This window comes from Dromaius novaehollandiae, chromosome 7 (assembly GCF_036370855.1).
Source record: "Dromaius novaehollandiae isolate bDroNov1 chromosome 7, bDroNov1.hap1, whole genome shotgun sequence".
Taxonomy (NCBI): Eukaryota; Metazoa; Chordata; class Aves; order Casuariiformes; family Dromaiidae; genus Dromaius; species Dromaius novaehollandiae.
In genome coordinates, this window is record NC_088104.1 from 19,421,563 (window position 1) to 19,436,588 (window position 15,026).

At 41.5% G+C, this 15,026-nt stretch overlaps 2 protein-coding genes across 5 annotated transcripts in view; both read right to left on the reverse strand.

The window, feature by feature from the left end:
* PLA2R1 (phospholipase A2 receptor 1) overlaps positions 1-4,733 on the reverse strand; it is a 46,818-nt gene extending 42,085 nt beyond the window's left edge. The window contains exons 1-2 of one of the 3 annotated variants that reach the window (XM_064514836.1): positions 4,640-4,733; positions 792-1,175 (exon numbers count right to left, since the gene is read on the reverse strand). In XM_064514836.1, coding sequence (XP_064370906.1) covers positions 792-1,074 — 283 coding nt within the window. In that variant the 5' untranslated portion in view covers positions 1,075-1,175; positions 4,640-4,733. The other 2 variants (XM_064514835.1, XM_026094685.2) reach the window with 2 other exon arrangements.
* A 6,284-nt stretch (positions 4,734-11,017) lies between these two features.
* Positions 11,018-15,026, reverse strand: part of ITGB6 (integrin subunit beta 6) — a 41,145-nt gene continuing 37,136 nt past the window's right edge. For both annotated transcript variants that reach the window (XM_026094644.2, XM_026094635.2), the window contains exon 16: positions 11,018-14,235. In XM_026094644.2, coding sequence (XP_025950429.1) covers positions 14,134-14,235 — 102 coding nt within the window. In that variant the 3' untranslated portion in view covers positions 11,018-14,133. The remainder of the gene's footprint in view (positions 14,236-15,026) is intronic.

Here is a 15,026-nt window from a genome sequence, read left to right on the forward strand (position 1 = left end):
GAAATGGTCAGATGTGATAGTGTTTTTACAGTTATCACAGCCCCAAAGGAAAGACCTTAGCAAAGGCCAAGCCCAGCTACACATTCAGAGGAAGCCACAGAGGCGAGAGCTCTGCAACCCAAACAGCCAGCTCACGTGGGCAGAGTCAACGGCTCCAGTCCAAGATGCATTGTGCAAACGTAAGGCCTTTCCCTCTAAAGAAATGCTGAACCAGGGGTCAAGGTACAGTCTGGCTGTGTTGCTGTTCATGGAAAACAGGTTTATCTTAGTCCTTATACCTGGAAACTTGTTGAAGTACGCAGGTCTTGAGATAAACTCCTATCCCTTCACTAGCTCTATACTAGAATTAATCAAAAGCCTGATCTCTGCCCCAAAGTTTGTCACGTTCAGAGTCCAGGCTTTGAATGTTGCGAACACTTAGTTAATGCCTATTGGAATTTCATGCTGATTTTCAGTGATTTGAATTCCAACTTTTTCTTTGGGTCTATTTGATGATGAAAGTTGCAGGGCAGGCAACAACATATCCTTAGCTCAGCTTTTTGATTTACAGAGAATTTGAAGTAGGCATTTCCTGATTTGCAAATATACATTTTTTGTGTCCATACAACGGATGAACACACTGTGCAACGGGGTTTTCTCCTCTTCTTAATTATTGCCATACAGAAAAGAAGAAATTTAGAGTCTCAAACCACAATACTGACCGTAAGTGATTGTAAGCATCTGACCTTGCTTCAAAAGAACTTCTGAAAACTGTTCCCATATACATTTCTATAACAACATCTTATTTTTACCTTGAAACGGATGTTCACAAAGGTCTTCATCATAGGACATGTACTGCTTCCATTGATGATGTGATTTTTTTTTTGCCACAATGTGCTTGCTGTTTTCAACAGCTAATTTGTACCCTGATACACCGACAAGCGCTCTTCCATCGCAGTTCCACCACAATGAATACTGAGTTGAATCACATTCAAGCATACTTAATGGCTGTTCTGGCCTATTGATGTTCAGTCCCAGACAAGTACTTCTGCCTATGTTGAAAAGACGACGATTAGATACCCATTTCCATAGCATATATTTTGAGAGTTGATCGCAGTTTTCCAGAACAAGGCCAGCTCTATCTGCTTTAATGCACAGGTTGGAGTCTTCACTTTGGATAATAAATATCCCTTTATCTGCAAGGGAAAAAAAGGCTTTCAGTTTGTAGAATTTTGCAGATGGCCATATATTATTATCGGAAGACAAATGTTTTAGTTGGGGCTACTCATCAAGAACACTGAAAATATCCATCAAAATAACCAGCACTTCAAAAATAAGAAGACTGGTCTAAATTTGTGGTGGCCCTACTTTACTGCCAGTTGCATGCTAGTGATTTTATTTTTAAAGCACACATATTGAAGTAATTAATGATTTTTTCAGTGCCCACCTGAAACACTTTACGAGATCTCAATTTTTAACATGAAGACCATTTGCAACATCAGGAAAATAAGGGTATGTAATATTTCTAAAGTTGGACATCCAAAAAATGGGGTGCCCAAAAACATTAGCCATTTTCAAAAAAAGAAAAAGCACTGGTCACCAAGAAATATTCAATAATGGAAAACACAAGTACAAGCATTACAGCAAGTCCAACAGAAGTGATACTGTATGTTGTAAAACAATTTTCTGTAGAAAGTGAAGGGAGTGAGAATACAATTATAAGAAAAGCCAAAAAGTTTAAGGCTGAAATTGCCATACTCTCTGTTATATTCATTCTTCACTCTCTGCAACTCTAGAGACAGAAAATTTATTTTGCATTGTAAATAAGATACAAAAAGAGTAGGATTTATCTCAATCATGAGAGGTAGCAGCCAAGAGTTAAAGTCCTAACTATTGCATACATATTTTTCATCCATACAAGACTATCCTGGGCCACACCAGATGTCGTGGGGTTTAGCCTGACATTCCAGCTTTCCTGGAGTTGTATAGAAATTCACTTAACTATGTGACATCACACTATAAGCATGTGAACAAAAGTCAGCTGTTTTAATGTCTTGGGAACAAATGTCTAACTGAGTATATACACTGAAAAATGAGAAGGTCGGAGGAACTGGAAATCGGCAAAAGATGAACCTGTATCAGTTTAGTGATATCGTTGAAATGCTGGGGTAGTTAACCCATGGAGCTCCTCTCATATGATAGCCGAGAAACTTTCTTTATGCCTCATGAGATTATCTGTTGAAAACTTGAGTAGCATTTCCCTTTTGCTTTGAAATTTTACGATGATTTCTCCACATGTGCTATCTGTTGCAATTCATTAACCCTAACATCCTGAAGCAGTAATAATAATCATAATAAACTCTTTCAAACCAAAATAGCCTACATCTAATGTATGAGATGCAGAGGCATACCCAGATCCTGGATCTGGTGCACAGCACACCTACAGTTCAGGCGTAGCATTAAAAAATAAAGATTTTTCAGACGCAGCAGGACAGACAGAAGACTGGCATTTCCCAAGCATCTCTCAGCTGCCTTATGTTAAGTCCTTCACTGCTGGGGCACAGCAAGGTGCTTTTCCTGCGCTCCTTTAGCAGCCTATTTCAGTGAGCTCAGACACAGAGCTGCAGGAAAAAGACAGACCATGCTTTGTGCCAGATACCCTGTTTGGCCTTCGCTTTTGAGCTTTCTTTGAAGCTGCATGGTCTGTGCCAGCTTCAATCTTCTCATCCCACCCAATCCTCGCACAGACTACATGGGCAGAAAAGGGTTTTATCTCATGCTAGGAAATACCTTTTCTCTTCTACAGCACTGAAAACAGTCTTATTTTGGTTGACCAACAAACTAGGCAGATAATTTGCTATATAAGAGGGAGCTGGGGTATCATGAGCACCAGCAGATGCTGAACAATAAGGTTAATTCACTGCGATACTGCGAATCGCACTTGAAGCTCTCATGCAAACTTGAAGAAGGTGGTCTTGCTCATGAGCGGCTCCCAGGCAGCAAGTCCTAACCTACAGCTCCCCTGTATTGCACACAGCAGCTCCCACGTGGCAGCTTCTCCAGGGTGAGGGGAAAGGGGACCCAAAATAACACCCAGAGATGACGGATTTTCAACACTGAACACGCACAAACATTCGGATGCCTCTATCTATACGGCTCTTAAGAACTGTAACGCCTGCTAAGAAAAGATAAGGGTCTTATAAAGACAACGCAAATAACCCAATGGGACGTGAATAACAACGTGTTTTCCATTGTCACTCTGCAGCGACTTTACGCCAACGATGGCCCGACCGTAATTGAGCCACAGAGCCCGGTATCAAACGCGGTTTCCACTCCCCAGCTTCACAACGCGGCTGGCAGGAACGCTGTGCTGGCACGACGGCTGCCAGACACGTGCCAGCGCGTGGGTGAAGGCGGACACGAGAGCTGGCAGGCTTGCAGCGAGCCCACGTGGGCCCCGACCAGCCTGCTGCTGCGCGGGGGCAGTGCCCGGCCTGGCACACCACTCCCGGGACTCCCTTCCCTATAGATCTTGTTAGACAGCTCCCAGCACCCGGGAAGACTCCTGCTACTGCCGCCCCGCAGCAAAGACCTCCTAGGGGCAGCTCACGAGGCCTAAAGGAAAAAGGAGTTGTCCTACATTTTAGCAGTTGACAGGATGGCAGGAGCCTTCTGGAAGTAACTCTGCTCCCACCATCCAGGCCTGCTCCGTACAAGGAAAAGGTGACAAAACCCAAAGACCCAGAAGCGCAGCCTCGTCCCACCGCGAGGCCGCAAACAGAGCCGATAGCAAGGAGCCCCTCCAGGTTCCTGTTTACTCAGGTTCAGCACTGCCAAGACTGAATGAAGAGGCATGACAAAACCAGGAGTACAAGCTATCTTCGTTTCCTTCCTCCTCACCTCCCACTTCCTTCCCTCTTCCTGCAAAAAAATGAAAGAAGCATTTTTGGGGTGAAAAAAAAAAGCATTTTGTGTCGTAATGAGGAAAATAGCTGGAATTTATCGGGAACCAGGAAAATTCCTCCGTGTTCCCTCCAGGGGAAAGGAAAGCAACAGGCAGGGCAGGGTCTGTAACACACTCCCGAAACACGGGAGGAAACCGGCGCAAGCCGCGCTCCCTTCGAGGCTCGCCCAGGGCAGATGCCCCCCCTCAGCCTGCCCAAACGCTCCGGCCTCGCAGTCGGGCTAAACTCGCGGAGACCCGCGCCCGCCTCGACGGGCCCCGCGGTGCCGACAGGCTCCCCGGGGGGTGGGGAGCGAGGCCCCGGCGCCGCGCAACGCCGCGGCAGCCCCCGGCGCGGTCCCCCCAGGGCCCCGGCGGGCAAGCGGCCGGGGGGCGCCGCCTCCCCCCCGCTTCGGGCGCGGCTCCGCGGAGGCCGAGGGCCCCGCCGCGGGCAGCTCCCCCCGGCCCGCGCCCCCGCCCCGCCGGGGCAGCCCGGGCTCCCGGCGGCCCCACTCACTCCGCAGGGAGGGCAGCTCGTCGCGGCTGAGGGCGGCAGCCTCCCGCGCCAGGCCGCGGCCGCCGAGCAGCAGGCAGCAGGCCAGCAGCCGCACGCCCAGCATCGCCGCGGCACGGCGCGGCGCGGCTCCCGCTCCTCTGCGGGCCGCGGCACCGGCCGCACGGAGCCCGGCCCCGGGGAGGGCGGAGAGGCGACCTCACCCCGGCGGGAGGAGGGGCGGCGCGGCCCCGGCTCCGGGCGGGCGAGCAGGCCGGGGGGGCCGCCGCGGGGGCGCCCGCGCCGGCGGGCTGGAGCCGCCTGGGGCGCTGGCCAAGGGGGGGCGGTGCGACCCAGCAGCCGAAAAAGCTACATAACCCTCATTCTTAGTGTGAAAACACGCTTTTAAACCCAGTAAACCGAGTTGCTTTTACTTTGAAAAGAACCAGAAAATTGCAAAAAAAGGCGCTGGAGGTTGCTGGTCGCGCAATCCCTGTTTTCTAGTTCTTGTCCCTGTCACTGGTATCGCCGTTTACACATCCGCTGCCCCATCCAGGGGCTCGGCTTTTAGCTAGGTCAGCAGGTCAGCTCAAATCCTTTTAGAAATAATTCCCTTCTCCCGCTTTGTCCAGCCTGTGCGCCGAGGGCTCTCGGCAGCTGCCGAGTTTCTCTTGGTCTGACACAAGCTGCGAACAGCACAGGGAGAGCCAGAAGCAGAACTTCTGGGTTAAAGGTAGGGCAGTTTTGCTGAAATCAGCAGGCTAGTGCGTTTTTAATCTGCATGGGCACATTTGCACGTTGTTCTTTGTGCATAGCAGACAAAGTTATAAATTTAATATATATATTTTATATAAAAGTTTATATATAAATTTCTAAAATAAATATGCAGTGTTGGAGCACAACTGAAATGTAGTCTGTATTTCCATTAACTTCTGTTCCACCTTATCCACTTCCATCATGATATGAGGGTGGAAACAGAAACTGCTGGGTTTGGGGAAGCTTTGGACCGGTGGTTCGGTAGGAGAAGGAACTGGGAAGTGAGAAGTGGGAGAAGCCGGCCGAACGCTTAGAAACGAGCGGCCGAACTGGAGGTTGTGCTCTCAGCATAGCAGATGATAACAATGTCTGGCACAGGACAACAAACACGCAGGAAACGGTGCTGAACAAGCTATTCTAAAAGCAGCCTGGCTTTAAAAGCAGAATGGTTGCCACTGTCAAGGAATTGTAATGTATTTTTCATGGAAGCTGCAAATTTCCAAGAGAGACAGATTTTTAGAGATAGGCTTGTTAATGAGCCACTTTTGAAGCTCTGGCCGTTCCTGAACTGGCTTAACCCCTTCAGGAGCGTTTGGGCGCAGTTCTGAGCGCAGAGCACTGCAGAAGATGCTCTTGCTCCAGAACCTGCTTCTGGGCCGCATGGAGAGATCGTGCTGCCTCCGCATTTCTGCATTCCAAAGCAGAGGTGCCCCCGTGAGCACAAACAAGGCTGCTCCGGGCATCGGGGAAAACCACCACCGCAGGACGATTTTTCTGCTCATTTCTATATGACCAAAATAAATACATTCTGATCATAGATTACTAATAAGAAACACGTGAAAAAAATTTTTGCAAATATTTTACTAAACACAAATTACCAACTTATTAATTCTGAGTAGTTTTACTTCCTTTTTTCCTTCGCTATTCAGATTTTCCTCTTTGACTAAACAGCTCTTTAGCATCTTGGATCGCTTCTACTCTAACGAAAGTGGCAAATCCCTTCTAGTGCAGCTGCAGTTACACTGGTCTGGCTATTTATAGCTAAGCTATACCAACTTAATTACCAGAATAAAATGTCTTTGCTGGTATGGTGGCTTGTAAAACCAACACGGTTGGCAGCATTTTCTGAAGTAGACTTGATGACATTGTTTATATTATCTTGCAACTAAATTTTGTGACTTTTCAATCTTTTTAATTTTTGTATTTTATTTTTCTTTTCTAAGCTTTACCTGTCTGCCTTCCTTTAAGGCATTTTCTGTAGGGGCCTGGCTCCTTTATTTCCTTCTCTGTCTGAAGCCCACTTTTTCTAATTATTCTCCCCTTCATTTCTCAGTCAATCTCTGTTTTCTGTCTTTTTACGTATAGCTGCCCCATATGTATACTGTAAAGCAAAGCGCAATAAAACGAGGTATGCCTCTATGCACTTGTCTGAGCTTATTTACCTTCACTAACCCTGTATTTAGTATTCTGCCTTTTACCTGTATTCTTCTACCTTCTACCTGTATTTAGTAGTTTACCTACCTCCTTTATCTCTGCTTAGACATTGTCAGACATTTATATAGGGCCTACACGGATACTAACTTAATGCTCACTATGTAATATCTACAAATACAAGCCCTCATCAAATTCACACTAGTTCCATTGCTTACATCAGCTGTGCCCAGCAAGCAATAATTAAGATTTTTTTTCAGGCAGAGCCACTTTCCTAAGTCCTGCTTTGCTCTGAAAATCACAGTTCCCAGGTAGTTTTAAAGGAAAAAAAGTCAAATATTGCAATACTTACAATAAAACAAAGCTGCCTAAGGTGGGCTTGCCTCTTGCCCATTCCTATTAGCTTCTCAAGGCCTCTCTTTGCTTTTTCTTCTGTAAGATCCTTAGCACAACCATAGCTGTTATGTCATTCATCCTTCCAAGTAATACAGTCATTTTTTGCCATTCTTGTCCTTTTCTCACAAGGGTTCACTTTGCACACTTACCCAATGTGCTCCCCAGAAAAAGACTATTAATATTAGCATGTAGATTTGTTTATTGAACAGACACTGTAATCAATACCAGAACTTACACATACTCTGATCAACATTCTACACATGCTATATTTTTTAAACAACCCGATAAAACCATCATCTAACTGCCTGGCAGATGGTACTGCGTACAAAACTTGCCCTCCTTATATGCATTTTTCCCATATTCAAGGCTTTTAGCAAATCCCTGCTTCATTGTCTAATACATACGCACTAAAAACAGGTATTTAGCATAGCTTTACCTACAGCTCCAACGAAGCACACATGCGTTTATAAATTATACATACTACAGTTCCAAAAGCATCTCAGCAGCAGGGCTAGAAGGGCAGTGAGTAAAATGAGGGATGAGAGGAGTTTTTTGCAGCATCTCAAACATGCTGTCAGCATCTCTGCAAAGAAAGCTGAGACAGCACAGAAGTTGCTGTGGCTTTCTTACCCTTTGGACATACTCTTTTGCATTCCTTGAGAGAAGGAAAGCTACCCTGTTGGGAAGGCGGCATTCTTTGATTTTCACTTGGTCACCTTTTACCGAACTTCTGAGAAGAGCCAATGTTAGTCAGGGCTTTGACTGGAATGGTAGAACAAAACTAAATCACATTGGCACTGTAAAAAGGGAAATCGTATGCAAAAAGCGAATATTCAGTAGAACTCTATTTTTGTCTGCAGTTCTTCATGCAACTTTTAACTTCTGCTGCTGCCAGCTGACCAAAATCTGAATATATTGTTCTCAATTGCCTATACCTAGAGACGTTTTGCAGAAGTGTTTTTCTAGCACAGAGTTACAGAACTCAGAGCCATAACGTACAGCTGATGCACTGATTAAAGCATTTCAAGAACTCTGTCATGTAACTGACCTCAGCATTTAACTTAAATCTTCAAATCTGGCAAGCTAATCCGATGTTTAAATTTTAACAATTTATGTGCTTAAAATGACTTTAAGCCTTTGTATATGCCCCCTGAAATCTATAAGGTGACTGACATACTTCAGCATTTTGCTCATCTGGGATCAGCATGCTTAAAATGCACATGGTTTCCATTAAGGTATATACAGGGAGACTCACATTGTTAGTACTATTATAGTGAAATCAATGTTAGAATACGACAGAGCATTTTTGCAAAGGTTTGCTACAAAAGAATAGCTAAAGTGCTCCCAAGAAAAACGATTAATATTAGAATGTAGATTCATGTACTGAAGAGACCTATACGTCATCATAATCAATACCAGAAATTACCCATACAATGATCAATATCCTACAGATGCTCTATTTTTTAAATAATCTGATAAAACCATCATCTAACTGTCTGGCAGATATTTTAGAAAAAAATTATAAATCCCATAAAACTTTCATCACTTTTGTGCTTTAAATGTACCTGTGAGACCAATATTTTTCTCTGTGTTTCTTAATAATATGCAAACAGCTTCATAAGCAGAACCATTTGGGATTTGCTTGGCTAAGTGTGGGAAATGGACCAATCATTCACAGTAACTATATTCAGTGACAAGCATCTCATTTTGATAAAGCTCTGCTGATTAACCTCTGTATTTGCCAGATTTAGAAAGCATAAGAGCTGGAATCCAGAACCTGTAATCTACAGCAGGGAGATGCTGAGCTGGTTTCTTGCAGCTGCTGCCGCAGACGGTATGAAGCAGTAGCTGTAATTACTCAGGGATGAACAGGAGAGGTACAGACTACTGTACCCATAAAAATTCAAATTCTGTTGCTTGACTTCGGTTCATTTGCTTGTTGCCTTGTGCATTGGCTCATGACACATTAGCATGAAGGACTTTCCCTGCAGACACTGAAGGGGAGTAAGGGGGATTAGACATTTTTGTAATGATTCATTGATTTTAAGGATTTTTAGAGCACTTAATCTGAACTATACCTTTCCTGGTTTGATATCTTTTCAGGCTTAATTTTTCTAACACCTTTAAGATTATTGGGTTTTTTTGGTTTTGTTTTTCTTCTGTCTGTCATTTTGCAAATCTACCACAACCTAAAATAGAAGCAACTGAAGGCTTGCTACTTGGTAATTATACTACAATTGTAGGTCTGATTTTTAAGTCAGTTGAGAGTTTTAGAGGAAGCAGGTTTTAACCACTCATCTAAGAAGATCAACAGGAGAGACAATTTATCTTTGAACTAGTTATTAACTTTGAAGCCAGAAGTTTGCGGTGTGTGCTTTTCCAAACACAGGTAACATCCAAGTGCTGAACACCAAATAAAAATTTCCTGTTTTTTCATACATAAAGACCTTGGTTTTATTTACCCTCCTACCTCACCCAAATTTGGAGAGTAATAAAAAAAACGACTGTTGAGAAAACTTACCCTGTGGAGAAATGGCATTTGAAAAATATATTGTGCTTTCAGAACCTTGTCTATTTGAATACGGAAATTTCTTGAAACAGTTCTTGAAATTTCTTGAAACAAAGCTATCCCATTTAATCTAAAATAAATGTAAGCTGTAGTACAAATAACATGAGGAGGGGAGAAGTTGCAATGAAAAACAATTTTTGGTTCTCTCTGCTCTTCGTGTTGTGATTGGTAGCTTAGCAGCTTCAAGGGACGTTCTGACATACCAAGATCTTGAAAAGGAAAAGCCTTTTCATTTAACTATACTCTCTGTCATTGTTGTGCTTTCATTGATATCTCTCAGTATGAACTGGTATGTACTTCAACGAAAACACAGAAAAAAGTTTCTAGACATGAACCATTCATAGAAACCAAAAAAATGAAAATGTATAGACTTCATGTAGAATACATTCTAAATTACACATCATAGATATACAAATCATACAATCATATCCATTTCAGTTTTCACAGTCTGCTGTGAAATGCAAGAGGACATGCTCTTATCGTGTGCCTGGAGAGTACAATAGACTTTAAATATAGTTCTATCAAAGATGTAGAGGAATGCTAATTTCCTGCTCCGAGGAGCAAAGACAACAAAATACATGAATTTTCATTACAGGAGACAAAGGAGTATTAACTTCCAGATTAAACAGAAAATAGGCACTTTGCCATGTAGTTCCAAAAAGGTTATGCTGTTACTACACTTCCAAAATTAGTGGATCTTTAGCTTTAAGCAAGTTATGCACTTCAGGGATCACTGTATACAAAGAATGCCTTGAACAGTCAATTGTATTTCCAGAACTGAGTTGCTTACCAGATTCACTCATTAACTCATTTCCTTAAAAAGTAAAACAAAAGAATATCGAAGAACAAAAGACATGCTAAACCTCATATACTGTGTTAAAAAAAAAAAGTCATAAAATAAGCTCTAGGGTATGCCAAACCATGAGAAATTTGCTAAGAATAATCAAGTCATGTGAAACAGTGATAAGGTCACACGGTGAAATGGAAAATAAAGAAAAAGCAATGAAAGTATATTTCGACAAAAAAAATTCACTCAATTTGACAATCTTTTTTCAAGGGTAAATAATGCCCCTTTTACAGCAACAAGTTAAGGGGATTTACCTGCCTCTTGCAAATGGACTAAGATAAAACTGTCTCTCTGATTTTTTTCTTTAGGTTGTGTGCAATCAGTTTTGCAGAGCAATAACTCCTTTATGCCCACTGGAAAACAAGCAAGGATTACTGTGTTATGATAGACAGCACATGGAGAGTATTGCACTTGACATCTGAGTCTTGCGTCCCACACTCATTACCCACTATCCGTATTACAAAACAAAGACGAATGAAAGCTGGACATAAGAATACAGGATAACATACAACTTTTAAAAGTCAAATGAAAAATTATCCATTTAACATACATTACTGAAATTACCATTTTGCAAGGTGTAAAAGATACACAAATACAATAAAATTGCTGATGATTATTCTTTTATTTAGTTTAACTCTTCAGTGAATAGAAGTGTTTCTATTAAAATTGTTTTGGCCTTTCTCAAGGTCCAGCCTCAGGTCAAAACAATAATCATGAAAAGAGCAGAAAGACTTTTCCATCCCACTCACCACACAAACCCACTCATAATTTGGTGGGGAAAAAAGGAAAGAAAAGAAGAACTTTGATACAAATGCTACAAGATAAAAATAATACAATTAACAAAGATGATGAACACCACTCTTGTTTCTAGGGCGAAAGCCAAGTGAGACCTTGAAAGTTCTTTAAATCTAGGATTTTAGTCAAAATTTATTATCTAAATTAATGCTGTTAAAAGAATGGCTCTTGTGAATGAACCTAATTATTGGATCTCCCTCAATGATAGAGGTCTTTCTCACCAAGCCCTTCTGTTTTCTCTCTTCTGATGAATTATTTGAGTGATTTTCATTCTGACAATTTTGAATATGCACAGAAAAGTTATAGTACAATCAGAGCAGAGAAACTGCAAAACACACTGCCTGGTTTCTATACATCATTAATGATTTGCAGGAAGATTGCTAGGAGGATTAATTGGACTGTAAACATTATCTCCACACCCTTTTGGATCCTTGCTGAAGAACAGAAGATACAAACGATGGGAACAGTTTGAGCAGTTTTGTGAAATGAAATCTGTAGGAACAGGGAATGTAGACCACCAATAGTTTTATGTGAAATGTGAACATGACTTCAGTAAAAACCTTGGAATACTGAAAAGTAATTTAATATTGAAATTGCTGACCTACAAAAGAAGGGGTCTCAACCCCAGTATTGAGCTGCAGAATCAGCCATCTCAGAAACAGAACTTAGAAGATATTTAGTAAACAATATAGATGTTTATTACTTTGGAAGTAATATTTTTTTTCATAAAAAGATTGTCATTTGATGACTTCTACTTAAAAAAAAAAAAAAAAAGTAACAGCTATTTTCCATAGGCTAAATCCAAATTTCCCTAGTCCTTTAAGCAATCCTGACCTGAGTGGAGTCTGAGACAAAACTCGCACTGAATCCAGGGGGCCAACTTTGCATCCATTGAGATTATTCATGTGCTAGGGAAACCGGTTTGGGTACCATATATAACTTGCACTAACATCTGTGGGTGTCTAGTGGCTGGAAGGATTGCAGATCAGGCCTTTGTCCGTGCACAGCTTTCATTATGAGATATGCAAGAGTACTGAAGAGAACAGACTTGAACCTGTAATTAGCCTGTTCCAGTTTAATGATAGCCATCGTTTCCTTCACACTGCAATCATTTTGTATGTCATACGTGATTATAGCATCACCTTCTTTCCAAAGGCATCTGATATTGTTTATTTCTCTTTGCACAGAAATAGATAATGTAGGTTCTAATCCACTAGTAGACACTATTAACCAGTTTGTTTAAACAAAACAATCTTTGTAAACCAAAACTAATAGTTTCACTGAAACTAGATCCTCGTCTGTAGCCATTGACTCCAATAGGCTTTGAATCAGGCCCTAAAACAGGCATCTAAAATATCAGTCTCACATCCAGTAACTGCAAAGGATATAGAGACTGAAGTTGCACAGACTTTGTAAATATTTATTGAAAAATGGAAAATATCAAGTCTTTTTAGATCAAATACATGCTTTACCTTAGGGAATGTACGTAATTAGTTAGTCTGTGATATGTGTCAATGTACCTTTGTTTTCTAATCCTTCTCTTTCGTGTACATTCATTTGTACATTTTGACCATCTATTCCAGAATATTAAAAAATGATATTAAGAAGTAAATTACATTACCATTAGCTTAAAATAGTCCAATACTGTCATTTTTATGCCATCATGTTAGCTGATTTTGGGAGAGAATTTTTTCCTAGTGATGTGTATGATAACAGCATTACAATTTATGACAAGTCATTAATAACTGTAGTTAAAACTGAGATTTAAAAATCCTCATTAGTGTCATGGAAATGAATATCAAATGAAATTCATAGTTCTACTTGCTGCCTAGTTTGAAAAACCTGCCAAAAAGAGCTGAATATATTATTTCTCACATGAATAAATAGTTTGGTTGCTGGGCATTGAAAAAAAAACTCATAATTTAGGATGTATCAACAAAAGACGACTGTCTTTGTGCGTGATAGTAAGTCTTTGTGTGTGAAATTTTCCTGCACGTAAAGGGCTCATGCCACAGCCCATGAGAGGTTTATTTTGAGTGCCTAAATAGGATGGAAATGGTGAAAAGACTTTTTCTTTTGCTAATCCTCTGGTTTAAAGTTTCTCCTCTGGGTTCTCTAATTTACAAATATTTCTTTTTCACTCTGGGTCCTCTCTACTAGAATTCAAAGGAAAGAAAACAAAAAGCAGTCTATACCTGGAATGAAAAAACAACTATGCAAGCGAATAAGGGTTTGATTTAGCTTTCCCTGAGATAACTTCAGGGAGTGGATTCTTAAAGAACATCAAACAGGAAGGGATTCAAGGACACGGAAGGAGGGAAACACGACAAGAGAGAAGAATTAGAAAGGAAGTATTTCTAGATACCTTAGATACATGCAAGACAGGCCATAACACTAATTGTTTCTGATGAAAAATTACTCAGTCCCACAGCTGATATGAGGAACCTCTAACCTCAGTAGTTTAAGCAGCATTCATGAAAAATTTATCCTTTTAAATTTAAACCAGCCCACCAAATAAACTCCTAAAAATACATACCTAAACACAAATATATAGCATGGCATGGGTGAACAAGGTAATATAAACCTCACTGTACATACTTAAGTTCACAAAAATAGGCTTACTTATGATAATTTTTAATCCTCATTATTAATGAGCAAATTAAAATTATTGGTGATGCCATCTTTCTAAGATTAGTTCAGGGAGGGCTTTAGTATTAAAGTTGTTTTTTTAATATTCCCATTAATTTTTAGTACTAATATGTTATCTATAGTTTCCCCAACACAAGATACATTTTCTCTAACAGAATTATTATACCACTGCAGCGTGCAAACAAATACCACATAACCAGCTGAGAAGAAATAAAAGCGAAATAGTGTTTTTAGGTTTTCCTGCCAGTAAAACTAAGTTTGTAGCGTTGGAGGCGCTAATAGAAATCTGCAGTCATGGCCACTTTTTGCTTTTCTTGGTTCTTGTAAGTGACATTTTTAAAAGTGGTGGTTGAGCCTCTGTACAGTGGGTTTGTTCCCTAAAAACAAACAAACAGAAGAAACGCAAGTCATTGCATGTTAGCTTGCCATTGCTCCAGCTGCAAGCGTACGGAGCTGCAAAGCACTAACTTTAACGCACCTCTTCAGCAGTGGAATAACTGATTCACGGTGCCGACAGTTGCTGACCCAGCCTTATTGTGCGAGTCATACACGGACTAATAAGTACCCTTCTGCTTCCTAGCATGCGTCCTGAGAAAGATGATTTACGCCGTACTTTGTGGGAGCCTCGCTGGAAGTGGGGTGAGGCCAGAGGCATGCCTAGCCCAGCGACTTGTCCCCAGCAGCGGGCAATAGCACAGGGCAGACGGGTAGCAGGTCTGCCCAGAGCGGTCGCCGGTCTCTGGCAGTTTTTGGTTCACAAACTCCCTACATCAGAGATAATGTCTTTCATCTGTGGATTTGTCTGAACACATTTTGAACCCCTGCACGCTTTTAGCATCTACAATAACCTTTGGAAAGGAATCGTACGCTTTAACCAAGTGTTGTGTAAAAGCGTATCTTTTGGCTTGTTTGGAGCCTGCTGTCTCATAGTTCTTGTCTGCCTTAAAAAGGCAGTGAACAAAGGTCCCATATTCAATTTCCCCATGCCAAGCAATTTTATAGACCAATATCACCCACCCCCCGCCCCCCGCAGTTATTTCTTTTCCATAGTGAGCACTTCTGGTCTATTCTTTGTGCAGAAGTAATGCCAAACCTCCCATCACTTCAGCCTGGACTTCAGTAATTTGTATTCCAAGCCATTAAAAATCAGGCCAGGCTACATGAAGTA